The sequence below is a fragment of the Pholcus phalangioides genome, unplaced genomic scaffold (genome assembly GCF_987345545.1).
Source record: "Pholcus phalangioides strain wild (caught in Gottingen) unplaced genomic scaffold, Ppha-v1.0 ptg000042l_1, whole genome shotgun sequence".
NCBI lineage: Eukaryota > Metazoa > Arthropoda > Arachnida > Araneae > Pholcidae > Pholcus > Pholcus phalangioides.
Window position 1 is genome coordinate 38,650,851 of NW_028301628.1, and position 27,403 is coordinate 38,678,253.

The 27,403-nt window shown below is 39.3% G+C and overlaps 1 protein-coding gene and 1 long non-coding RNA gene across 2 annotated transcripts in view; one reads left to right on the forward strand and one right to left on the reverse strand.

The window, feature by feature from the left end:
- Positions 1-27,397, forward strand: part of LOC149065006 (uncharacterized) — a gene marked incomplete at its 3' end in the record, with an annotated part of 46,601 nt that extends 19,204 nt beyond the window's left edge. The window contains exons 9-17 of the mRNA XM_089254645.1: positions 583-663; positions 1,560-1,673; positions 1,856-1,895; positions 3,335-3,411; positions 5,982-6,068; positions 10,798-10,881; positions 11,863-11,979; positions 15,081-15,120; positions 23,988-27,397. Coding sequence (XP_089110771.1) covers positions 583-663; positions 1,560-1,673; positions 1,856-1,895; positions 3,335-3,411; positions 5,982-6,068; positions 10,798-10,881; positions 11,863-11,979; positions 15,081-15,120; positions 23,988-27,397 — 4,050 coding nt within the window. The remainder of the gene's footprint in view (positions 1-582; positions 664-1,559; positions 1,674-1,855; positions 1,896-3,334; positions 3,412-5,981; positions 6,069-10,797; positions 10,882-11,862; positions 11,980-15,080; positions 15,121-23,987) is intronic.
- On the reverse strand, positions 16,438-19,442 carry LOC149065007 (uncharacterized). Its single transcript, XR_016195720.1, has 3 exons — positions 19,280-19,442; positions 18,674-18,758; positions 16,438-17,787 (listed from the first exon to the last, which is right to left on the reverse strand). It is a non-coding gene; the product is annotated as an uncharacterized LOC149065007 (long non-coding RNA).
- Positions 27,398-27,403: the final 6 nt, after the last annotated feature.

Here is a 27,403-nt window from a genome sequence, read left to right on the forward strand (position 1 = left end):
GTGGGTACTAACATCGCCAATCCAGAGCAGATGCCAACAATAGCATAAATTTTGGCGGTGCCTCTCGATTTAACGATATTTTTCCATGGTCTCCTTAGAGTATTGTTCCTGATAATTTCTCACAAGTCCTTGAAATGATCGGAGGATGAATAAATCTTCAGGACGTCACGAATTTATTCACAGAACAGAAGTTTTTACATGCATTCACTAACAGAGATACACGCTAACCAGATCAGCGTTCTCTTATTGAGCATCCTGTCCAACAATTCTGGCCGTTTTTGTAGATACGACGGAAATTCTAGTTCCGGTTTTGTGGCGCCATCGTCTGGAGACCTTCTAGATAAATCTGGCAGCTTCGAGCATATCCTGACATTTCCAGTTTGGCAACAGGAGATTATTTTCCCGAGGGGTTCTTCAAAAATCGTACTACGATAATTTTCGTTATAGCATCTTTATATATGAAGATTTCACTGTATTTATTTACATTTCTCAAAAGGCGATACTATATGAAACGCTTCGTTTCCCCCTTGAAATTATTTTTCCTTTCGCCTAACTAATTAATCATAATTTTTATTTTTCCAGTTTTGTGTTAAAGGAACCGTATGGAAAGGAGTGACCGATAACTCTTGTGGTGATAAAGGGAAGAATTTCACTGGTATTGTGGTGAGTTTGAAATTCATATTTGCATAACTTTTGTAGGCTCTAACTTCATTGAATTATGGTAAAATTACTTCGTGAGCTGTACTAACGAAGGGATGTTCAGAGTAAAAAAATTCATTAAAGTTCGGTTTTAGACTTTGTGCCTCGAATTAAACAATATATCATCCAAAATTTGTGTCAAAAATCCACTTCCCGAAAGTTTGAATGCTACTTAATACCTAGAACTTTGCACTACTTATAGAAATTGGTGTTCATGTGGTGATTGTCTACACTCTGTAACCAGAATCTTTGTTTAACTTGGCACCGTGGGTGTGGGGTCTGAGAGACTCCATTCCCTATAAACTGGACTCGTCTTTTTACCCTATACACGTGAACTACATTTATTGAGAAACCGAGTTTAAAATCGTTAACTTGATAGTGCTTTTGAATGCGATGCGTTTTCTTATAAAGAAAATGAATTTTTCCATCACCCCCACACACAATGCGTGATTTTCTACACACATTATGTCTTTTATATGTATGTAGTGTAAGACGTACCCACTACGTATTGTAAACAAAATTTTTCAATGTTTTTATTAAACCTTGAAACACTAGGTTATGGTAAAAGTAGGTGGGAAAAAAGGCAGGATAACTATGAGAGATTTATAGACGAATAAATAAATAATAATAAATCCAGAATAAATGAAAATTCAGAATTTGTGGAAGAAATAAATCCAGAATAAATGAAAATTCAGAATTTGTGGAAGAAATTAATAAGAAATTATTAATATTATTAATAAGAAATAAATGTACCCAAATCATCTTAGTTTGTGGTACTAATTTTTATGAAATTTCCAGAACAAGTCTCCAAAATTGAATGAACCCTATTAACATTCGATAACTCGACATTTGCTTTCCAGGATCCACATAACACATGTCGTGTGAGATGTTTCAACGCAGCTAGTAGAGAATTTTACCACACCAGTTATTCAGACGGAAAAACCTGCTTCGACATCAAAAGAAACGCTCTCAGCGTAAGTAAATCTTCTGTATTGATGCCTAATCTCGCAGTAACTAATTACAAATACGAACTCAAAGACCAAAAAGAGCCAAATTTTTAAATGTTAATATGAAAATTGTTCTCATTGGAATGTTTCATCATTTTCTTATTTTTTTATAAACCAAAAAATTGTATCCTCGAATATTTTCATTTTAGGTATGCAACAACGGAACGTGTGGAAGGAGCTCACGTAAAGGTATGCGAATCTAGTTCTTTATTTCGCATCTTAACGCTGCTGCAAACAGTTAGGAATGATACATTAGTTTACCCTTTATTTGGCCGTGTTGCCCTCAAGGAAAGCAACATGGTTTTGTTATACAGGGTGTTTCAAAAAGAATTACCCGCTTTGTAACACGTATATTACGAAAAATATTGAACATAAGATTAATTTTATATTTCATGGCTAATCAGAAAGTTTTTTACAAACCAAATTAAATGTGCTCAATCTGTCTACCTTGGGATGCACGGCATATGTCTAAACGGTAGTCAAATTCATCCCAAACTTTCAGCATGTTGAGCATGTTTGCATTCATTACTGCTGTTATGCGTATCTTCAGTTCGGCTAATGTGGCTGAAAGGGGAGGCACATAAACGTAGTCTTTTATAAACCCCCAGAAGAAGAAATTGCACACTGTGAGGTCCGGCGATCTTCGAGGCCAGTGATGTTTAACTGAATCGTCAGGTCCCGTATGGCCTATCCATCGTTTAGGAATGTGATTGTTCAAAAGTTCTCGAACGTCCAAGATCCAGTGCGGTGGTGCCCTGTCCTGCTGGAAAATGAAGTCATCCGAATCGGTTTCTAACTGTGGGAAAAGCCAATCTTCACAAATACTGAAGTGGCGGCCGAAGGAAGAGCGTTAGCGCTACCTGTTGGCAACTGCGTGAAACTCGAGATTTCCCTCTTTCTACCTATACATTATTCGATCGAAACGGATTAAAAACCGAATAGTTATGATTTTTTTTTTAAATCAGATGATTCTTTTTGAAACACGCTGTACTTTTCAAATAAAGACATTTTATATTTTGATCACGTTTCGGCATTGATGCCTCTAAGCAACTCCTAAACATTCGATTTTTATTTGTGAGCTGTTCTCATGAAGTTTCTACAATTTCCAGCAGAATGGCTCAAGAAATAAATCCAGAATAGATGAAAATTCAGAATTTGTGAAAGAAATAAATCCAGAATTGATGAAAATTCAGAATTTGTGGAAGAAATAAATCCAGAATTGATGAAAATTCAGTATTTACGAAAGAAACTATTATAACCGTAAGTGCAGAGCCCAAAATGCGGGGGCACCGCGTGACCGCCCCTGTCACACATCCCTGAACGCGTCTCTGGTTGGGGGTGAACATGTTGAACACAGTGGTTATTCACCGACAGTGAAGAAAATAAAAAAAATGATGTTTGAAAATAAAATATTGACTTTTTGTCGTTAAGATACATGATATTACAGCACTATGCAGACCACTAATACAAAACATAAATAACAGTAGGAAGTGCAAAGATTTTTCTACATGAAAATCATGTAAAGTTCATGTAATCATGAAATTTTTTATTTCCGAGAGTTCTCATGTAGTCTGATATTGACTCTGATATCCCTGTCTTACAAAACCGGTTTATTTTTCTTTTTACAGACCCACAGACCTCGCAGAACCAAAAACTACCCGGTAAATGCAGTGCACACGGCTGTGATGCTAATAGTGGAGTACAGGTACTTATTATTGCGCAACAAAAAATTTATTTGTTTATGCAAACTTATTCATACAATGAGTATTCCTTAATCACTTTGCGTACAAAGTACTAGCAAGAAATTTCGATTATCTCTGTTTAACGAATCGGCGATAAATATGGTAACCTTGCCCTAACCTAACCACATGTTGAAAAAACGAAGAAAGGGGGAAGAAAAAAATATATAAAAGAAAAAGTATAGTATAGATAATATACTACTACTTCTACTTAACCGTACATGTACCTCGTACACATTCCGCTTCGGGATTTCTAACGAATCGGCACATGTCGAAATGTGTGTTCTGAGTGAATGTGTGGCCCTAACGTAGGGTTACCATATTTGGAAACTGAGAAAGGAGGACGCCTGCCCACGCACTCTTAATGACGTCGATTATTCCAATTTTAACAATAGATGGCACCACTATTATGACGAATAAAACCGGCCACAACAATAAAAACTGCTAAAAAAAGCAGAAACACAAAAAATTCTGAGAATTTCAACGGCAATTGATGAATACGTGTGGGAAAAGAACACAAAAACACTCATATCAATGAAGAGATATATGTTTCAAAGTGAAAAAAACCCTTCCGCAGAAAAAAAGAAAAAAAATAATTCTGGAAACCTGAAAAGGAGGGCAAATTTTCCGAAACGTAGGAGGACGCTTGAAATGACATCAAAAAGAAGGACGGTTGGTAAACCTACCTTAACGTAACTATGTTGTATAGTTGCGCTTTTTTCGTGTTCATGATGCCATCTATCTTCCATTTTCTGAAGTAACGATTGAAATGCTTGAATTTTTGTGTTATGTATATTATGTCAGTATCGCGTTGTAGGTCTGCCTGCTATCTGCGGAGAGACTTTTTAAAATGGGAGACCGGCTCTCATACGCCCCTCGAAGCTGAAAAACCAACTTCAGCTGACCACCACTGTGCCATCAACGGGGTTCAAACCTGAAAATAGATAATATAGATAAAAGAGTTAAAAAAGAAAAGATAATATAAATAAGGAGAGTTTTTTTTAGAGTGTTCTCTTTCGAACTCACATGTATATAGTAGAAAGATGCTGTACATAATGAAGAAAGGAGGGGAAAAAAGCAACTTCGAATAAACATTAGTGATAATAAGGTTGCTATAAAGCTCCGCGATGGTAAAGAGAGAGAAAAGAAAACACATAGAACTTGTTTGAGTTTATTCCACTGGTGTTTGGACGTAATATTATTACGCCCGTGATCGAAAAGAGGTTAATGCCTCTAAATGCCGAATGAAATTAATTACTATAATAAATACATTTATATGAAAACTGAATATCTCGCTAAAATTAGCATCGGGTATTGTGAAGCCACGAGAATATTGATGATGCTTTATTAGCATGTGTGAGGAAACCTGATGATGCGAAATGAAGCAGTGATTTCCTATGTATAAAAATGAGTGAAAAAAATTCGTATTGCTGAATAAATGTTTCTGTTGTTTTATGTGGAATCGACTGTGAAAAATTTATTTGCAAATAAAAATACATACAAAGGCCACAACAGATTAAGTGCTCAACGAAGTGGATGAAAAAGATGCTCATAAAAAATATCGATGTCAAATGTACTGGGTGATTATAATTAAAGTTCCCGCACACTGAGTAGTTTTTCTCAAAAACTACTTATCCGAACATAGCCAAATTTTCAGTAGACCATGGAAGAAAGATTTGTGCAATCAAAAAAATAGTTCAATTTTGGCCACCAGGGAAAAAAGTGGCACTTTTTTTGATGCATTTAATTTTTTTCCCATGGTCCATAAAGCGTATATACCAAGTTTCAATGGAATGCGTTGACTAGAACGGACGCAACAGAGGTCTGAGTAGTCTCATTATACTGACACTGCTCAGACCAATGTAGTACCCGTTCTGGTGGTCTGTTACTGCCAAAGCCCGAAGTGCGGCCAATTCGTGACGGGGCCGGCCACTTCACAAATTGGCCAAGAGTTTTTGCCGAAGTCCGAATTGCAGACATTATGATTCTGACTTTGGCCGGCCATTTCGCGAAGTGGCCAGAGATGCTTTTCCAGAACTGGATATGCGGATGTAAGACGGTCCGGAAGGAGCCAAATCCATTTTTTTCACCGCCAATTTGTGATAAATGGCTATATATAGCTGCCGTATTGGATTAGCTTCGTGTGACGACAGAAAAAAAAAAGGACAGGAAAGACTGAAAATAATATATAGACATAATTTTTTCTGACAATTTTTTTTTGGGGGGGGGGGGCTTATTACTCCATCGTGACTGCGATTTGATGTGTTGCCATAAGTAGTGTGGACATAATCACGAGAAAATACTCCAACTTGAAGATGATCTCGAATCATGTCTTTTGCTATCGGACTTTGGCTGGGATCACCGGCCACTTCGCGAACTGGCCGGCCAATATCCGAACTTCGGACATCTGCCGGGTCAATATCTAACGAAACTGGATGATTCGTGAAGCGGCCGGCCCCGTCGCGAATTTCGGGCTTTGACAGTGATATATCTACTTCATGATACTTGAAATTAATTGTATACCTTGTGTTTTCAGCTGACACCATGCTCGTATCAATGTAACTGCAATGATGAAAAAAGAGTATTCTCTGAGGAAGACTACAACACTTTTGATGAGAATTTGGTAGGTCGAAATATATTTTATTGTGTTTCTATATTTAGGGAGAATATTTTCTTGCAAGAAAATATTTGGCATGAAAATGTTCTTTTGTATCATCGTCATCATCATCATCAGTGGTACATCATTCCTCGCCCCCATGTCGAGCAGCCGCCACTCGTATCTGTCTTGGGCTTTGTGTTCTTTAGTTGGTTATAGCTGGTGCATTCTACGTCATTTAGTAGAGTTGAGATCTAGATGACTCTGGGCCTTTACCTTGGCCTTTTCCCCCTTCCTTCATAGCTGCCAAGTCTCCCGAATTTTCCGGGAATCTTCCGAATTTTAGCTTCATCCCTCGACCTCCCGAATACTTCTTAAATCTCCCGAATTTTTACGAAAATCACAAAAAATCCCTCTCTCTAATTGTCCCTAAAAATTCTCTACTTCATTTGAAAAAAAATCCCCGCTTCTAAAAATAATCCCCACTGATAGCTTTCCTTATAGGTCAGTGATAACCCCTAAGGAATTTCTTGTGGGGCGTGAAGTCTTTTGCCTGTTTTTTTCCCCTTTCGAAATGACGTCACACATCGTAAATGGGGAAATTCCTTTTCTAAGGAAGTTTTACAAACCCCCTGATGGTAACAAGAAAGTTGTTTGTCTTATCGTGCAGGGGAATAGCTTAGCAGCCAATAGTCCTGGATAATAATTGAAGATTATAAGTGATGCACATGTGGTCAAAACTTCCTCTTTTGTTGAAGTTACGTACGTGGGATATAACAAAATATGAATACTGATAAGCAAAAACATATTTAATCACTTTTATATAGATAAAGGTACTTAGGCCGGGATTACACTATAAAAGTTTGATAAAGGTTCTTTTATGAAACTTGAAAAATGCCACCAATAAGCGAATTGGTTACATTGGAGCGAATGTAATTGATATGATTATTGGTTGTTTTCCCTAAGTTTTATGGAAGGACTTTTATCGAACTTTTATAGTGTAATCTCGGCCTTATTCCCCGATGAATTTCGTTTCATCAAACGTTCCAGAAAAGGGCCGACTTTTCCTTTTTGTACAAGTTGTGTTACGGACATGGTGGAACATCGGTCATGGTGGAAAGACTGACATCATCATCCATGTGAAATTGAAAAACATCAAGCAAGTGTCACGAAAAGTCAGTGTTCTTCAAAAATTGACACTTTTCCCCTTCATTCTGAGATGCTTTTGGGGTCATTCGCGCAGAATGTTTGTTCACATCGTTTATGATTGAACACAATATTTATTTTATTTTTTTAGATCACCATTTTGAAGTTTTGGCACCCAATTTCACTTGTTTTTCCGGTAGGGATTTTATTCCGAAGGGTTTAACTTCCATGTGTGTAAAATCCCTATTTTATTCGACTTCAGTTTTTGAGTAGGGATTTTATTCCCTACGCTTCAACTTTTACGTGGAGAAAATCCCTATTTTATTTAGAAAAATCCCTTTTGTATTTATTAGGGAGTGGTTTTTAGCATAAAATACGGGTCCGCGCGAAAATCTCCCGAATTTGCATTTTCAAAAGTTGGCAGCTATGCCTTCCTTCCATCGCGTCTCGCAATGCGCCGTGTAGGAGAATATGTCCCAACCAGTGTAGGCGTCTGTACTTAATCTTTTCCAGGATTTGGGATTTTCTCCAACCTGAGTAAATAATTGTGAATTTGGTCTTTCCAATGTCCAGCTTATGCGCTCCATTCGCCTTTTCAATACCACATCCTGAGGCCAACAGAAAAAAAAAAAACATTTCCTGTTTCTAAGTGCAATATTCGCTGAGGTGTTTGAATTCAAAATCAGGGAAAAGTTATGAAAGAACAGCAAAATCTAACGGACAGCGCTACCCTCATTTATTGCTGTCCTTTCCGAATTTTTCTCCGATTTTGAATTCGAATATCACAGCGAATATTACGCTTAGAAACTTGAAATTTTTTTTTTCTGTTGGCTTCAGGAAAGATGGCACCAATTTTGTGATTGGAAGTTAGAAAACAAGAGGGACCATATAAAAATTTAGATTTTTTTTTACTTTGTTACACACTGTATTTCCACTCGCAAAACTGATACAGGGTAATTTTTGAACGCCTCTTGAGCATTTTCTAAATTGGAATCATGCCTCTATGACGGACGGTTGATGAGATGAAGCACGCACGCATAAGCACTTACAGGACACCCTGTATGTGTTACGGTAAATGTAATAAATTCTACTACTGTATATATAATAACCGGTCTATTATGGACAATCGCCGATCATTTCGGTAAGTTTGATAAATTTCCCTAAATTCATCACTTTTACCGGCGACTATGCGTTACACCCAAGCGTAGCGTTGTCAGTAAACATGATAAATCGCACTATGCAAATACAAATACAACGCCACAACAGACAAATTGCCCAACGAGGTGGCTGACTTAAGAACATTATGGATCCCCGAGCCATTTTTTGGAGGCCCTACCTACTACTGCTACACCACACATGCACCCCCCCCCCCCCCGCGGAACCCCCAACGAACTATGTATATGATATTCATACATGTATTGTACCATTATATCGGGGTATGATCGAAAAATTTCTTATCATTATATCGAGGTCCGACCATATTCATCACACACATATTAGACTTATTTGAAATTTTTTTTCATATTCATCAAATTCACCAATCCTATTAGAATACTGTATTATGCATAATTACAGATAAAAGTGATGAATTTCAAGTATTTATCACATTTACCAACGAGATTTGGTTATTACGCATAATCTGCGGCAAAAATTATAATTTTTTTTTAGTATTTATCAAATTTACCCACGACGCTTGGGTATCATGCGCATTCACCGATAAAAGTGATAAATTTATCAAACTTACCAAGACGATTCGTAAGTATGCATAATGGCCAGTTATTCTTTACAACTGATTTTTCATATTTATCATAGGACAGGATGGGCAAAAATCCGTAGAAACTTGAAAAATTCATAAAAACCGGAAAAATAACCGAAGTAAAAAACGGTTTGCAGGGTTAGCATCGCTAGGATACGGGAATTTTTTTAAGGCCGGGGGGGGGGGGGACTCAAAAAACAGCCGATATGGGGGGGGGCTGGTACGAGCGACTACGGTGGAAATATGCAAATGTGATGGTTCTAAGAACTTGCGCTCCGCTCCTAATCCACAACCAGTTCACCGTTGTAAACCGTGTATGTGGACCTGCTGCGCTCTGCCGTTGCTGGATTTGTGACTCGGCTGCAATGTGTTATCCCCCTGTGGTGGTGGTGGTCATGTGGAACACATACTGCTGTAATAAACGATTTGGAGGCATTCATTCTCTTCGTTATTTGTGTACCTTCTCTTTTGACTTGTGTACTTCAGCGCCACCTATCGGCTGTTTTTTCGTTTTTTTTCTGTCTTAAAAAAAATTCCGTGACCTAGCGATGCTAACCTTGCAAACTGTTTTTTATTTAGTGTCTATTTCGGTTTTTAATAAATGTTTTGGGTTTTTTAGGGTATATTTTGGTATTTATAAGCGCATATTTTGGCATTTATAAGTGCATATTTTTTCACTCCTTTTTAATAATATTTGCATGAATTCCTGGCTCTACTTATTGCTGTATCAAGTATATGCAGATAAGCAGTCATTCTTACGGGAAATTTTTCTGTGGAAGTTTTCTGCTACTGCCACCAGATGGCGACTTAACCGAAGATGATGTCGCTCTCCGCTGTTACTACGAAGGTTTCGACAGCAAAGTCTGTACTAAAACCTTCGTTTCAAAACCTTCGTAGTGATAGCGGAGAGTGACATGATCTTCGACTTATTTTTTGGTTGTGTTTTTTTCTCGGGGGGGGGGGGATACTGTAGCCTCAACCATCCAGTGTCATCGTCTCAGCATAGCATAATTAGTTGTATTAGATTTATTTCGGGAATAAAATTTCTTATAAAAGAGTTGTGACTTTTAACACTTATTATGCGTTTGGTTTGCAGCTGTAATCGTAAAAGTGTTTCACCTTCTCTTTTAGGCGCAATACTGGCGCGATTGCAACTCTGTCATCATTCTTATCTCGTTATTGTTTCTCCCCAACCAACATTTAATATTTTCTTACCAACTTGAATGAATAAGTCTCCCAAACTTTTTGTTCCATCCCCCCTCCCCTTCTTGAGAAATTGTTTTTTCTCTCGTCGTCCCCGAACTAAAGTAAACCCATAAGATCCTATGTTAAATCAGTAGGTTCTATCGCCCCCTTGGACCATTCCATCGCCCAACAGCGGGCGATATTGCCCAGTTTGGGAAACACTAAATTACACAAAGGAAAGGGAAAAAGATCGAATACCATTTCGTTTCCTTGTTTTAAAAATGTAACAAAGGATTCGCACTCGGCAACTTTCTGCAGCAGAAGAACGAGTTTTATAAATCCAGTCAGACGAGGCTGGACTGAGATTTCAGTTCCCTCGCTTGCAACGTGTTAAATAGGTGTGTCGTGGCATCTTAGGGTGCCGTCATTATTTAAAGTGCCTCGAGATTTGTGAAATCATAATGAGTTTCACGAACGTGAAAAGTTTAAGAATTCCTTCTTTAGAAACTGAAAACATGAGGTTTATGATCCAACTTTTTCTTTCCATCTGGAAAAGTTTTGGATTTTTGAATTTTAAGTAAAATTATGTTTAACAATTCTGTTCAAATTCATTATTCGTGTATTCCAGCAGTTATGTAAATAAGTTATTTTTTTTGTTATCACCAATAGTACTGTCTGAATGGGAAAACATGGAAGAGAGATAACAGAGATATCTGCGATAAGAAATATGGTAAAGATTATATCGGCATCCTGGTAATTATGAACATTTATTATGATATTTTTTTTATTATTCATGAAACATGAATAACATATTCAAACTATGAAGCAGACTTTGCGACACAGTTGACTGATCATTTCAGCATTAGAATGGTGAATTTCAGCATTTTTTGCAACATGTTCCGTTCATACAAGATTTCTGGAAGAGTGTTTATATATGGAGTTGATGATTTAGGAGAAAAAAAAGAGGAAATTCATCTCTGCCTCCACGGGGAATCGAATCCCGGGTCTCTCGTATGAGTGCTCGGACGAGTGCTCTACCTTTAAGCTATGGAAAGAGATGGAATATTTTCTCCTTGGAGCGTGTGTATGCTGGATTTTTACGTGTAATGAATGGCGGCAGCAATCAACTAACAGCTCCTGAATGACATCAAGGCCACCAGATAGCGACATGTACGTAGAGAAAGATGTTCTCTCGACTTGGGATGAAAAAAAAATCCAACTCTGCCTTCTCCTCCATATTAGTTGATTGCTGCTGCCGTCCACTGCACGGAGCCATTCAGCATACACACGCCCCAAGGAGGAAATATTCTATCTGTTTCCATAGCTAAGAGGTAGAGCACTCGTCCGACATACGAGAGATCGGAGTTTCTACATGTTATATTCATATTCACGAGACAATATTTAATTCATTCATTGCTTATAGTCATAACTTAATCATTAACAAATATGGTTGACCCTGGAACTTTTTAACGGGAAACTGAAAGGAACAAGTCAATCATTTCGCATCAAAAGAATTTAATTTTACAGTAAATAACCTTTCAATCTTTGGTAAATTCAAAGAGTTTTAATTTTTGAAATGACGAATGGTTTTAACTTATCGAATAGGACTGATTTTGACCATGATCCCAAAGCCAGTTATGATTCTTATTAATGTGTCGTGGTTGTTATCGAAGAAGTCATAGTCATATATAATATATATAATGTCTCCTAAAAAATTACTCGTATCTTTGGCAGGATCCGAACAACACTTGTCACGTTCATTGCTTCAATACGAATACGAAGAAAGATAGCCGCGATGAGACTTATACCAATGGCTCTCTCTGCTTTCGTCTGGATTGCATGCGTTCTGGAGTAAGTAATTTTGTGGATATATTCGCCGTATAATTCATACTGTTACCCATGGAGGCCTATGTGAATGGACTAGGTATCCGACGACGTTTGCAACGTGATTTTGAAAAAAAAACAACTTTTTCCTTGTGAGAGAGATTCCAAAAACAGGCCTTGTTTTGTTTAAGTGACACTCAGAACCAAAGCTCACTTTCGTCTTGCGCTTTTACATTAAGTAATCTGTGAATCAAAGCGGCTCGAGGTATCTTTAATACACCTTTGCTGTGAATCGAAACTTGAAACGAGGAGTTTATTTTGAAAAAGGAACATTTCCAATTTTTTTTCGAATGCAATCGAATGCAATGAATTCCACTTTGCTTTCGACTTTTCAACGGTTTCCTGAATCTCTGGGATAAGCTCTGTCGGATTATGCAACAGCGTTCACACAAGCGGGAATATTTCTGGTAGAAATCACAATGCAAAATTTGTCGTTTCTACCAGACGGGAACATGTCCAACTTGTTGCTTCACTCTGTATTTTTCATTGAAAAGGGAATATAACAAAGCGGTTGTCTATAAGCGTTAAAGGATATTTTTTTTTCAAAATTTCACATTTTTTAAGAAGCATTTTCAAAGTCGAATTTTACCGTAGAACTTCTCGATAAGACACCCATGGAACCGAAAATTTTGTCTGTTAATGGATTTTAATGATCATTTGATCATTTTTGCCGCACCACGGTCATTTTCTGCACGCGAGGGATAATTAGACCGGGACCTACAATTTATTGCCTATTCCGAACGGCAGGCTTGTTTTTGATACTTATCGAGAGGTTGGTGCGCTAAACCCTCGATGGGGACTCCCTGCGGTGCAAATTTTTTACTGCGGTCAAGTCGCCGTTTTTTGTTGTACCCTGCGTGAGGAAAGTTTTCTGACACGGTCGAACTCGCGACACCTCTAAACATCCTTTGGTACTTCAGCCGAGCATCTTATCGACCGGGCTATCGCGCTCCAATGGGTTTTAAAATATATTGAGCCCGTCGATGTAGTTAAAAAAAGTGTCCATTAGTGGAAGTCCGCTAACACGAGTATCCGTTATGAGAGTTTCCACTGTGGAATGAGCGTGTTTCTTACGTCACTCACGAGAGTAAGGGTACCTTCCTTTGCTAAGTGAAACCTTCTGGAATCAACAAGTGGCGTAGAAATTTCCAATTTTTTAGACTTGAAACGAACCGCAATTTTAATCAGAAGGCAACATTTCCAGGGGCGTAGCCAGAAATTTCGTTCGGGGGGGGGACCACTTTCATTTCGGGGGGGGGGGGACCAAAGTGACAGAACAATGGATTTGGCCATCTTTTTCCCTTTTTTCGGTCATTTTCTCACATTTCGGGGGGGGGGGGACCAGACCCCCAAGTCCCCCCCCTGGCTACGCCCTTGAACATTTCCACTAATTTTCTTTCAAAACGGAACATTTCCAAAAGTTAAATGGTACATAACTTGAATGCTGATTAAGAAGCACAAGTATTTAAAATATTCTTATACTGTATAACACACTCACATATACCACATGGTGGGTGATTTTCCTCTTTTGTAAAGCAGTCCAGGACTACGTTTTTCTACTTCTACTGCAAATTTAGTAATTGTGTTCAAATGTTCACTTTTCAAAATAAGCTCCTCAAACACGTTTTTCGAAGAGTGATATTTTTGGCATTTGACTTAAGTTTGAGACATGATTTCTAAAACTCTATTCATTGTATCGTTACAAAATTTTCATATGATATTCAGTCATATATTGTTAAGATCGGGAAACAAAATCGGAGGTCTATTACATGCATTTTTCTAATTATAGTGATATATTGTATATATTAAATGAAATTTCAAAAAATTCGCATTCATATCAACAGGTTAGAGTGTAACTTTCTATGGCCCTAAAGACGAAACGTAGTTGGTGATGGGAAAATTCAGGTTTTTTAACCTATAAGCAACGACGTCTCATATTTAGGGCATAAAAATCCGATCCCTACTTATGAGCATATCATACAACCCTTTGAATTTTGGTTCATAACTTGCACCATTACTATCTGAATGTACTGTGAATTTACCAAAACATTTAATTTGTAGAATTTTTTGCAATCGTGTTTCATATATTACATTTCGAGGAGCTGTCTATCAAAATATGCTATTAAAGTTAACTCCAGTACCATTTTACAAACGTATTAAGGGGCCATTCAAGTAATACGTCAGCATATTTTTTTTAGCCATTTTTGACCCCTCCCCCTTGCCAGCAAAATTTCTTCAGCTCTGCCCTCCCCCCCCGTATCTTCTAACGCACATTGGAATCAGAGATACACACCCGGGGGGGGGCGCACGAGCCTCTCCCCATGCCCACCCCCCAGGCGATCAAAAACTGATTTTTTTTGACGCAAAAAATATTTAAAAAAGAATTGAAATATCGGAAGAAAATACCTTTATATATATTATTATAATAAATTTCTGTTAATTGCAATGATATTTGAAGGCTACGAACTCAAAATTCCTCTTTAAGAAATTCATTGAAACCCAGCCTCTAAGCCATATATGCTCAACCAACACCCCTCCCCCCATATTTGCGGATCATTTGAGTGACGCACGGCACAGTGCCAGTGCACTTAAGTGGTCCGCGACACATTTCTAGAGCACGTAAGTGTCCCCCGACCACATTTCTAGAGCACTTAAATGGCCCGCGGCACATTTCTAGAGCACTTAAGTATCCCGCGACACATTTCTAGAGCACTGAAGTGGCACGCGACACATTTCCAAATCACTTAAAAGATCCGCGGAACATTTAGAGACCAATAAAGATGTCATTAAGAATATTTCATATTTTTATAAAGGGCTATTGATGACGCATGCATCATTCAAACCCTGTTCCCCCCCCCCCCCCCCCTTGTCATCAAAAGCCAGAAAATCCGAAACCCCTCGCCTTTCCTATAGCCGCCGACGTAATATTTTAATGACTTTCAATATAAAACGAATGTTAATAATTTCATTTTACCCTATCACAGATTATTCATTTCAGTGAGAAAACTTTTCTTTTTCCCCCCCAAAGCCTTCATAAACTATAACACGTTAATTATTCATTTTTGCAGGTGTGTGAAAATGGTTACTGCCATCGTGAGGAATGTGCAGGTGAGTAAAGCAAAAAAAAAAAATCTTGTAATATTGCGATAAACTGTAAAAATGAGAACGAATGGTTTAATTCCAAGTGAAAATATCCTCACTTAACCCTTTGGCTGCGCAAATAGTCGGGTGAATGCTCCTTCCTCTGCGGGAGCGAAAAAAAAAAAATTTGTTTAGTTTCCTTTTGTGGAAGATAGATGGCAATCAAACTCTCGCAGACATTGCAAATGTGGTACGGTAGGGAAAAAAGGGGTGATGCAAACAAAATTCGGATTCGAACCCACTGTCAAACAACGCACTAATGATTGAAGGCAGACGATCTCTATACAAAGGTTTTTAACAGCTGGATGATGCGAAGATATATTTTTGGAAACAAAAAAAACCTTTGTATGGATTAGCGGCGGGGCTAACGAGAAAGAGAGGGCTATGGCACTCCGAGCAGAAACGACGATCACGTGACCAACTGGGTCCTAACTTTTTTTTTTCCCCTGTTCCCCCGTAACATGGCTTTCTTGCAAAACATCCTCTGCAATAGCCAAGTTCTTCCAACTTTGCAGAACATTCCCTGCGATCTTTCGCAGCATATATATATATATACGCATTCGGTTTGCAAAATATGTTCTGCCCAAAGGAGTTTAAAGAGAAAAAATGGCATATAACACTCATATAACGAAATATTAAGCTTTCAAGTCTTTCTACACAAATTTGAATGTCATTTTCCCTCAAATATTGGATATATTTTCTTCTTACTAGACAATTACTGTATACAAATCTCATGGCCCCCACATCCTGGAACAAGGCTCCTAGGCGATATGGGGCCCCCCAATGTCAAAGGTTGAGTCGACTGGTCTAATATATATACGCAATATATTATGCAAAAACCTGTGAATAAGACTTTGTTTTTTGAAAAATGATAAACACTGGAAGAATAAAAACATTTTTTTTACCCTTAAAATTGGGATAACAAACTGCTGAAAATACACTGCACCGATTTACCTGCTTTTAATAGCTCATATACACTTCATCAACTCTAGAAATATCTGGAAAAGAACCCTTCAAGTAAATTTTATCAGGTTCACTAAGTATTATATTCCAATGCATTTTCATAACCCTCAAATGACAATCTATTGGTCAAACACATACTGAAATAAAGTATATTTGCATTAGCGATTCAAGATCTATAGCTTAATTCTATGCAGTAAAATACAACTTTTTGCCCATTAAAGAAATTTTGTAAACTGCTTATTCACTGTGAAAAAATACTGAAATATGAGAAGAAAAAAAACCAGACAGATGCGTTCAAAATTTTTATTTTTAATAATTCAATGCATAATTTGTTACAAAGCTGAAGTTTCGCAAGAAATAAAAACCACCAAAGTGTTGAAGCTACCAAATACTACAAATGTAAACAACAATTTCGCAACAACCACAGTTGCTCCAATTTTCCTCACCCCCCCCCCCTCCCCTCAAAAAAAAACCACTCGGGTGGGTGGGTTTCTAGATTTTAAAATGATAGAATCCTATCATTTTTGTCTTGAACATGGAGAATATTTATTTTTGTTTATTGTGTGCTGTTTTGCAACCTACTTTGAAAATTTTTCTAAACAACATGAGTTTGATCAAATATAATTTTCGAAAGAAAGCTTTTTTCTAACTAAATTTTTCTAGAAATAAAATAATTTTGTGGGAGCATACTACCACCTTGATATCTTAAATCAGTGATTCTCAACCAGTGCTCCGCGGAAAACTTGGAGCTCCGTGTGCAATTTCTAAGGGCTCCGCAGCGACTCGAGGAAAATAAAATAAATCAGTAAATTTGATAGATAAATAAATAAAAAAAGGTCTACAGGAGTCCGCCATAAAAATTATATGCAAAAAGGGCTCCGCCATAGAAATTATATACAGAAAAGCGAGTCACAAAAAAGGTTGAGAACCAGTCTTAAATAATGCTGAACGGAAAACCTATCTTAAAGCAGTTCTGTGTGTTTGGGAATTCCAAATTATTCTCTACTGAAACTGCAGATTCTGCTTCATAAGCTCAAAAACCAAATAAGAGTAATAATAATCTTTTAAGTTGTTTTTAATTATTGAATGAAAAATGCACACCAAAAATATAGCATAATATTTTAACGTTTATAAACATGGACGAAAAATACAGCAGCTTTTCCAGAAGAGGAAAACGTCAACTACCCCACTTTCTTTCTGGAATAAACATTACTTACTTGAAATAAAGGGCCTTCAACTCACTCACAATAAAATGTCATCTTAAAAAACAGTATCACAAAAATTGCAGATCACCGTAATGACATCAAGGAATTGACGTGCACGATTTGACACTCACAGGAATGAAATCACCACTCGAAACACTGGGATCAATTAGAAACGTAATACTTGAACCACTGGAACGAATCTAAAACATCTTGCCATACCCCAGTCGAAGATGGGGCCAGTGGGAATCTCGTCAATCAATACATGTGCATCACTAATCACATGACAAGGCATCAAGAGACCACAGGAGAGTCATAGTAACTCCAGCTGTTTAACCCGCACTCGATCACAGGCTCATCAGAAACATACAGCAACACGTCAGCGAGAACAACTACATAGAAGAAACCAGCATATCTTTCCGACGAGACACAACTGTTCTCAGATGCATTCAAACCTTCAGAAAGTTCCCTAAAAAACATTAAAAATAAATTAAGCGATATCTCCAGGATTTGTTACAGATGTTAAAACATTGTCATAAAAGATACAACACACAGCAGGAAACAAAATCAGCAGTGTTTTTCAACGGGCCCCCATGGGCACTGTGACAATTATTTACTATTATTACACAAAGAACACATTTAGTGCTTAATTGTAATTTAGTACTTCAATTTTTTTTTATATATAAATTATTAAAAAAAACACATTTTGGATTTCACGGGAAGGTAACATGGAATTTGCCCTTCGCTACAGGAATCTGTGTTGTGTGTCTTGACATTCACTAAGGGGTCCACTACATCAAAAAGGTTGGGAAACATGCTCTACAGTACAAATACAAACACTTTCAAAATGAACAAAGCATAAACATATAAAACGTAGGCTAAGTTCTTACAAAAACTATTCAAACTTATTTTACTGTTCATTAATAAATGATTACACAAATGTGTATCAATGAAATCTGCATGAATATAATACTTGAGTGTAACTTTTACAGGGCGTTAAATTGAAGCGTTGATGAAGTGCTCGCGAGCATGAAATCAGACATGAGCATTGAGCACCTTGGTGCTTCGGGGAGAAGACTGCTAATTCATAACATTTGCAAACCTGCTACACAACATTGCTGGGGCATTGTAATATATACAGTGGATCCCGCTTATAAGGTTTTTAAAAAATTTGGCATTGAAAAACATTGTAAGTGGAAAAAGACTTTGAATGTGGGAAATCTTAGTACTTCTTACTAAGTGATTCTTATTAAGCATTATAAGCAAGAAAACATTATAAGCGGGATCGACTTTATACGGATAAACAGAAGAAAAAAAAATTTATCCAATATTGAATTTGAAGGAAAATTGCTCACTTTTTTTACTGTGAGGCTCCTCGCTTGGCGAACAAATCGTTGATCACCAACTTGCCACATACATCGCTTGGGCAGTGCAATCTATCTATAAACAAAAGAAATAAAAACCTATTAGCCAATATTGAATTTAAAGAAAAATCGCTTTTTTAGTTTCTTGAAATATGCAATAATAAAAAAATTATACACAAAGCTAATAAAAAGAAACGATTTTACTTTCCTTAATATACCATTACATTTTAAATTGATAAACCCACTCATCTTTTAAAATTCTATTTGCATTATACTAACCATAGCCATAATTTTATTTAAGTGATATGAGTGTATACGTGCATTTTATTTACATTATACTCTCATCATAGGCAAAAAAATTTGCACCATACATGTGTATCAACGCTTTTCTAGATGATTTGAATAACAATTATTAGTTACTTTAGTCAAGCTGTTCATCATTTCGTATAATAATACCCCTACTGATTAGTTAAATCATGCAATTTCCATGCCAGAAATACGAACAGCTTCGCACGTGGTAACATACACAATGATTTACTTTATACAGACAAATATGTTAAATTAATAATAACAAAGATGGTAGTATTTAACACTCACCTGCATTTGGATGTTTCTCAGAAGCTAAAATTGGCAAAGATAAAATATTATAAAGCTTGATTATTGGATCGCATATTCGAAGCACTGAAAAAATGCCTTCCTCTCAAGCTAAAGCAAGCAGCAACACGAACGAGCAACGAAAAAAAGTAGGACCCAGTTGGTCACGTGACTTTCGAGTGCCATAGCCCTCTCTTTCTCGTTAGCCCCGATTAGCGGGGAGTGACGTCATCCTCGGATAAGTCGCCATCTGGTGGCATCGTCAGCAGTTGCGAGCTTTGGCCTGAATTGTGTCCGACCGTCCATGTACGGTCCAGTTCAGTGCACACGAGCTCCAAGGAAAGATCGAGATATTCGTTGCCTCTGTAGTCTAGTGGTCTAGGTTAGTGGTTTGTAACCGGGAGCCATATGGCCCCCTAGTGGTACTGGGATACTTCAAGGGGCCACGGAAGAAAATTTAGAAAAGGGCCATGACAGATAGTTTGGAGGGCTGCAGAGAGCTGAGAAGAAAAACTAAAGTGTGAAGAAATAAAGCTTTTATATTAGTGATTATACACTCTCAACAGAATCCAACAAAACCACCCACGAAACCAGGGCCGTCTTAGGGCATGGACCTATCCGGGCCTCACCGCCTACACTTTGCAGCAGGTTTCCTAGGATGGGGGGTTTTTCGCAGGCCCCCCGGCTAGGTTTTTCATAGACCCCTTCCTCTATATTAAATTTATAGTGTGAAAAAAATGATGAAAACCATATCAGGCCCCGAGCTACAGTTCTGCCAGTTCCATTCTTGTGAGGGATGAGGGGTCATGCCCGGGGGTCTCATGTCCATAAGTGACTCCACTTCATGGTATTTTGTATAGTACAATAAATTTTGAAAATAAGTAGGAAATATGTAGGCTGTTTATTTCCGGCTAAGTATGGGACTACCATAGAATCATTTTGAATAGGGGGGCCCATGATGTTGAGACGGTCCTGAATAGAACTCGGACTATTGGGGAGCTCAATAAATTATAGGCCAGAACGCTGGTGTAGGGCGTTCACCCGGAAAGTGAAATAACGTGGAATCGATTCCCCGCTCGGGCAGTTGAATATTTCCTCTTTTCAAAAATATCTCTTCGCATCAGCTAGCTGTTAAAAACCTTTGTATGGATAGCGGGGAGTGACTGGCGTCATCCTCTTAGACGATCTCTACCATTACACCATCTCATGAGCAACCATCCCCCATACAGTACAAGCAAAACTATCAGGGAATGGAGAAATAAAAAAAAAAAAATAGATCAGATGACGTTATAGGGCCCCGTGGGTATGATATTTCACTGGCGAACCGTTGAGATCCTAGAGGTTAGAAAAAGTATCCAAATAACGTGCAGAACTCAGATATGTCTATATAGCTTTTTAAGGGGGGTTGGTGCACGCAAATTTTCCAAAAAAACAACACATTTTTCAATTTTTAAGTACTATGAAATTTTCTGCGTCTAATTGTGTTTAAGTTTTTGTTCTACCCGATTTTTACGCTAACTGCTGGCAGGCATTACACATGCTAATATTTTTCATTAAAATTCGTTCTTCTCAAAACTATGTTTATTGTTAGAACATTTTTTCGAACACCGCTCATTATTCAAATGTCATGAAAGTTTGTGTGCCTCTCAACACTATAGTGTTACATACTTTAACAGGAGCTTTTAGGATTTTAATTGTTGGATTGTTGGTTGTTTTATATAGAAATTTAACAACATGCAACTTTTTCAAACATCATCAAAATTTGCCCATATTTTGTGCCGTAAAAAATTTTAAAATAATTTTTATAAAAAAAATCCTCGTGTTAGAGTCTCGCTTATCCGACATTCCGTATTATCCGACGTCCCACCAAAAAAAGAAAAAGGCCAAGCACCAAACGTTGAGCCTGTCAGAATTTTACAAAATGACGGAGTTAAGGCTCTAGAAACTGTAGTTAAATGCATTGAGCAGCAGGAAGGAGCTGCACGAATCGACATAATGATGCTGCAAAGATGGCAAGACTTGGCAACGAAGAAACGGCACTCGTCCGGAAAGCAGACTGCGATCAAAAATTTCTTATGCCATCGCAGGACTGAACATTTTAAGTACACTCTAATTAACTTCAGAATATTCTGTAATTTATACAAAAATTGCCACGTTTTTAAGACAAATAAATTCAATTGGTCGTTCGTTTCGGCTCTCCATTGAAGAGCCGAAACGCGTCGACCATTCGACCAATTGAATTTATTTGTCTTAAAAACGTGGCAATTTTTGTATAAATTAAAACCAGGCAAAGTTTCTCATTTTTGTGATAATATCCTGTAAGTTCATTTTTTCAATTGTTCTGTTAAAACATGATTATTGGTTTCGTAATGTGTCAAATCATACCTTAGTTTGGCGTTTAATAGGTTTTTTCCTTAACACCTCCCTATTATCCGACGTTCTGCCGGCCCGTTTAAGTCGGATAAGCGAGACTACTGTAAGTGTGCACTAAGGGGCCGTTCAAGTATTACGTCTGCAGATTTTTAGCCATTTTTGACCCTCCCGTCAGCAAAAGCCAGCAAAACTCTGACCCCCTCCATAAGCGAAATTTCGTCAGCTCTGCCCCCCACCTCCTAACGCATATTGGGATCAGAGACGAGACGGAGGAGGAGGGGCAATTTGCCCTCCTCGAAGATCAAAAATTCTTTATGCTGATGCAAAAAACACTTAGAAAAAAGTTAAAATTGCGGAAGATGCTAATTAATTGAATGATCCTGATGCTAATTAAGACCATAATTAATTAATCAGTTAGTCATTCAAATTCGTGAAAACGAGTAAAATTGCGAATTTCCTAATTTTAATAAATTTTTAAATCTTGTCATTTATTAATCACAACGGTCCTGACGCTAATTAAAATCATAATTAATTAACTAATTAGTCATTCAAAAAGTCTTTCATTAGTCAACTAAATTAAATTTTATATTTCCGAAGTAATTGGTCTAATTCAGAATTATAGTTTGAATATTTCTAAGCACGGGCATTGAAGGCCTCTCCCCCCCCCTCCGGCTAACCCTTTTCTTTTCCTACTTGCAAACTTGCCAAGGTTTTGATTATATCCGAAGATGGTGTCTGTAAGGTTCGGGAGAAAAGAGGTTGGAAAAAGGCCGAGGAGAAACAGGAGTCGCGAGAGAGAGAAACGAGAACGATTTGAGACATTCGAAAAAGATAAAGGAGTGCGAAAGTTTGTACCGAAGAGACAGGACGGTTTCGTGGAGGTGTTGGATAATAAATTAAATAAAGTGTCGTTTTCTTCTTTTGGGAGTCTAGAATCCAGTTATTTCGTCCTGGAATCGTAGTGGAGGTACAGCCGAGGACCTACGACCGATAAGAGGTCCGGGGAAACTTTACTGTGTCTCCCGCCGTTATTACTACGAAGGTTTTGACAGCTGGAAGATAAATATAGGAAAGTGGGTCCCGTGCGAGGGAACTTGAGGGGACCGACGTCCTCTCACTTGCCGGGTGAGCGTACTAGACCACAAAGCGAACGAATCATCTTTGCTTAGAGCTTGTGTTTGCTGAATGGGGCCGTACATGAGACAGGACGGTGTGCCAGGCCTAACTCAGGCCAAAGCTCACACTTTCTGAAACGGCCGCCAGATGGCAATTAATCCTCTGCTACGAAAGTTTTGACAGCAGTGGTTCCCAGCTTCAAGGCGGGAATGCGAGCCGATCTCCCCGTTAAAAAGTCTCGCCACAGAGAGCAACAGAAACGTACGAATTGGCAGCCGGGGCCTTGGCCGGTGGACGACTGCCTTGTTAGTTTCTTGCCGAGGTTTTACAGGAGCAGGGATGCTGACATTTCTTAGCCTAAGCTCCGAAATTGGTGTGGTAGAAGAATGAGCCATTTTCAGTTTTTTGTATTGGACTCGGCTGCGGAAACGCGAGCGAGAATACCGTTCGCGATAAAATTATGGTTAACTAAAAGAAATTACAACTATCTGTTGGATATTGTGATGTAATTGTTGTTAGTAATTGTAAAGTAACACATTTTTTCACCTTTCATACGTTGATAAATGTAGATTTCTTTTAAATATATTACCTCCATTCCTGTTGCCACTTATCTCTCTGTACAGTGCACGCTCGTTATACGTTATAACGATCCCAAATGTTTTTTCACGTACTGATTGTGCTGTATTCCGCCCCCATAACGTCCGTTTTCCGTGGAACGAATGAATTCGTTATAATGAGCGCGTCGACTGTATCATGTTTTATACATGAGAATTTCAATTTTTTTTCATTCATTCTTATTTGTACCAGCATACATATAACAATTATTTTTTCTCAGGGATCGCCAGCATGATTGCAACCAACATATTTTGTGTATAGTATTTTCATTGAATAAATAAAATTATCTACAAAATTATATTTATTTACACTATTTCGATACAGTACATCCATAACCTGCCAGGTAGGATATACATAAATATAAGCTTCTCAGGGGTACTCCTAGGAAGATAAAAATTTCCCTGTTCATGAAAAAAAATTAGGACATAAGGAAAGTGTGGGGAAACCGGAAGGAAAGACTAAAAAAGCTATATGATTTGTAGACTAAATGACATAAAATACGGGTTGCGAAGGGCACAAGAAATATTGTAGTAGAAAAATATACAAACGCACACATTTATACCGAACAAAACTTGAAAAAAGGCTCAATATCCCTGCTCTTTTACAGAATCAACTCATCAGAAGGAAACGTTCTGGCCTGAACAAAGAAAGAGAGGACAAAAAGAGACACTTCATTCAGTTGAAAAGAACACACCAATTGACGGAAAAACAGAAATGAAAGAAAGTAAAAAAATCACAAATGGAAAAGGTACGAAACCTAAAAAGAAATGCGATAAACTAGAAGATAATGAGTGTGTTGCATTCGAAGACCTCATATGTGAAGAAATACAGCAATTCAATGTCAAAAAGTACTTCGACAAGAAAAAGCAATATAAAGAAGTCAGCAATAACGAAGTATGCATGGCTCTAAAAATAACGGTGACGGAAGAGGTAACTTACGAATACGATGAGGCATATGGAATAACAGCACCCGACAAGACGCTATGGGTCGTGAACGGAACAACCTACACCAAAGTGATCACGGCACCAGCAAGAGATGAGCTATACGGCGTCATCACTATCAGCGAGGCCATTTCGATGGGCATAGAGACCATCGACGAAACTGAACTCACTGTGAGGACAACACCAATAGTTCCAGGCACGACAGCGAAACCGCCAACAGACGGCGAGGCATATGGAATAACAACACCGGACAAGACACTATGGGTCGTGAACGGAACAACCTACACCAAAGTGATCACGGCACCAGCAAGAGATGAGCTATATGGCGTCATCACTATCAGCGAGGCCATTTCGATGGGCATAGAGACCGTCGACGAAACTGAACTCATCGTGAGGACAACACCAATCGTTCCAGCGAAACCGCCAACAGACGGCGAGGCATACGGAATAACAACACCGGACAAGACGCTATGGGTCGTGAACGGAACAACCTACACCAAAGTGATCACGGCACCAGCAAGAGATGAGCTATACGGCGTCATCACTATCAGCGAGGCCATTTCGATGGGCATAGAGACCGTCGACGAAACTGAACTCATCGTGAGGACAACACCAATCGTTCCAGGCACGACAGCGGAACCGCCAAATAACGGCGAGGCATATGGAATAACAACACCGGACAAGACGCTATGGGTCGTGAACGGAACAACCTACACCAAAGTGATCACGGCACCAGCAAGAGATGAGCTATATGGCGTCATCACTATCAGCGAGGCCATTTCGATGGGCATAGAGACCGTCGACGAAACTGAACTCATCGTGAGGACAACACCAATCGTTCCAGCGAAACCGCCAACAGACGGCGAGGCATATGGTATAACAACACCGGACAAGACGCTATGGGTCGTGAACGGAACAACCTACACCAAAGTGATCACGGCACCAGCAAGAGATGAGCTATATGGCGTCATCACTATCAGCGAGGCCATTTCGATGGGCATAGAGACCGTCGACGAAACTGAACTCATCGTGAGGACAACACCAATCGTTCCAGGCACGACAGCGGAACCGCCAAATAACGGCGAGGCATATGGAATAACAACACCGGACAAGACGCTATGGGTCGTGAACGGAACAACCTACACCAAAGTGATCACGGCACCAGCAAGAGATGAGCTATATGGCGTCATCACTATCAGCGAGGCCATTTCGATGGGCATAGAGACCGTCGACGAAACTGAACTCATCGTGAGGACAACACCAATCGTTCCAGCGAAACCGCCAACTGACGGCGAGGCATACGGAATAACAACACCGGACAAGACGCTATGGGTCGTGAACGGAACAACCTACACCAAAGTGATCACGGCACCAGCAAGAGATGAGCTATACGGCGTCATCACTATCAGCGAGGCCATTTCGATGGGCATAGAGACCGTCGACGAAACTGAACTCATCGTGAGGACAACACCAATCGTTCCAGGCACGACAGCGGAACCGCCAAATAACGGCGAGGCATATGGAATAACAACACCGGACAAGACGCTATGGGTCGTGAACGGAACAACCTACACCAAAGTGATCACGGCACCAGCAAGAGATGAGCTATATGGCGTCATCACTATCAGCGAGGCCATTTCGATGGGCATAGAGACCGTCGACGAAACTGAACTCATCGTGAGGACAACACCAATCGTTCCAGCGAAACCGCCAACAGACGGCGAGGCATATGGTATAACAACACCGGACAAGACGCTATGGGTCGTGAACGGAACAACCTACACCAAAGTGATCACGGCACCAGCAAGAGATGAGCTATATGGCGTCATCACTATCAGCGAGGCCATTTCGATGGGCATAGAGACCGTCGACGAAACTGAACTCATCGTGAGGACAACACCAATCGTTCCAGGCACGACAGCGGAACCGCCAAATAACGGCGAGGCATATGGAATAACAACACCGGACAAGACGCTATGGGTCGTGAACGGAACAACCTACACCAAAGTGATCACGGCACCAGCAAGAGATGAGCTATATGGCGTCATCACTATCAGCGAGGCCATTTCGATGGGCATAGAGACCGTCGACGAGACTGAACTCATCGTGAGGACAACACCAATCGTTCCAGCGAAACCGCCAACAGACGGCGAGGCATATGGAATAACAACACCGGACAAGACGCTATGGGTCGTGAACGGAACAACCTACACCAAAGTGATCACGGCACCAGCAAGAGATGAGCTATACGGCGTCATCACTATCAGCGAGGCCATTTCGATGGGCATAGAGACCGTCGACGAAACTGAACTCATCGTGAGGACAACACCAATCGTTCCAGCGAAACCGCCAACAGACGGCGAGGCATACGGAATAACAACACCGGACAAGACGCTATGGGTCGTGAACGGAACAACCTACACCAAAGTGATCACGGCACCAGCAAGAGATGAGCTATACGGCGTCATCACTATCAGCGAGGCCATTTCGATGGGCATAGAGACCGTCGACGAAACTGAACTCATCGTGAGGACAACACCAATCGTTCCAGGCACGACAGCGGAACCGCCAAATAACGGCGAGGCATATGGAATAACAACACCGGACAAGACGCTATGGGTCGTGAACGGAACAACCTACACCAAAGTGATCACGGCACCAGCAAGAGATGAGCTATATGGCGTCATCACTATCAGCGAGGCCATTTCGATGGGCATAGAGACCGTCGACGAAACTGAACTCATCGTGAGGACAACACCAATCGTTCCAGCGAAACCGCCAACAGACGGCGAGGCATATGGTATAACAACACCGGACAAGACGCTATGGGTCGTGAACGGAACAACCTACACCAAAGTGATCACGGCACCAGCAAGAGATGAGCTATATGGCGTCATCACTATCAGCGAGGCCATTTCGATGGGCATAGAGACCGTCGACGAAACTGAACTCATCGTGAGGACAACACCAATCGTTCCAGGCACGACAGCGGAACCGCCAAATAACGACGAGGCATATGGAATAACAACACCGGACAAGACGCTATGGGTCGTGAACGGAACAACCTACACCAAAGTGATC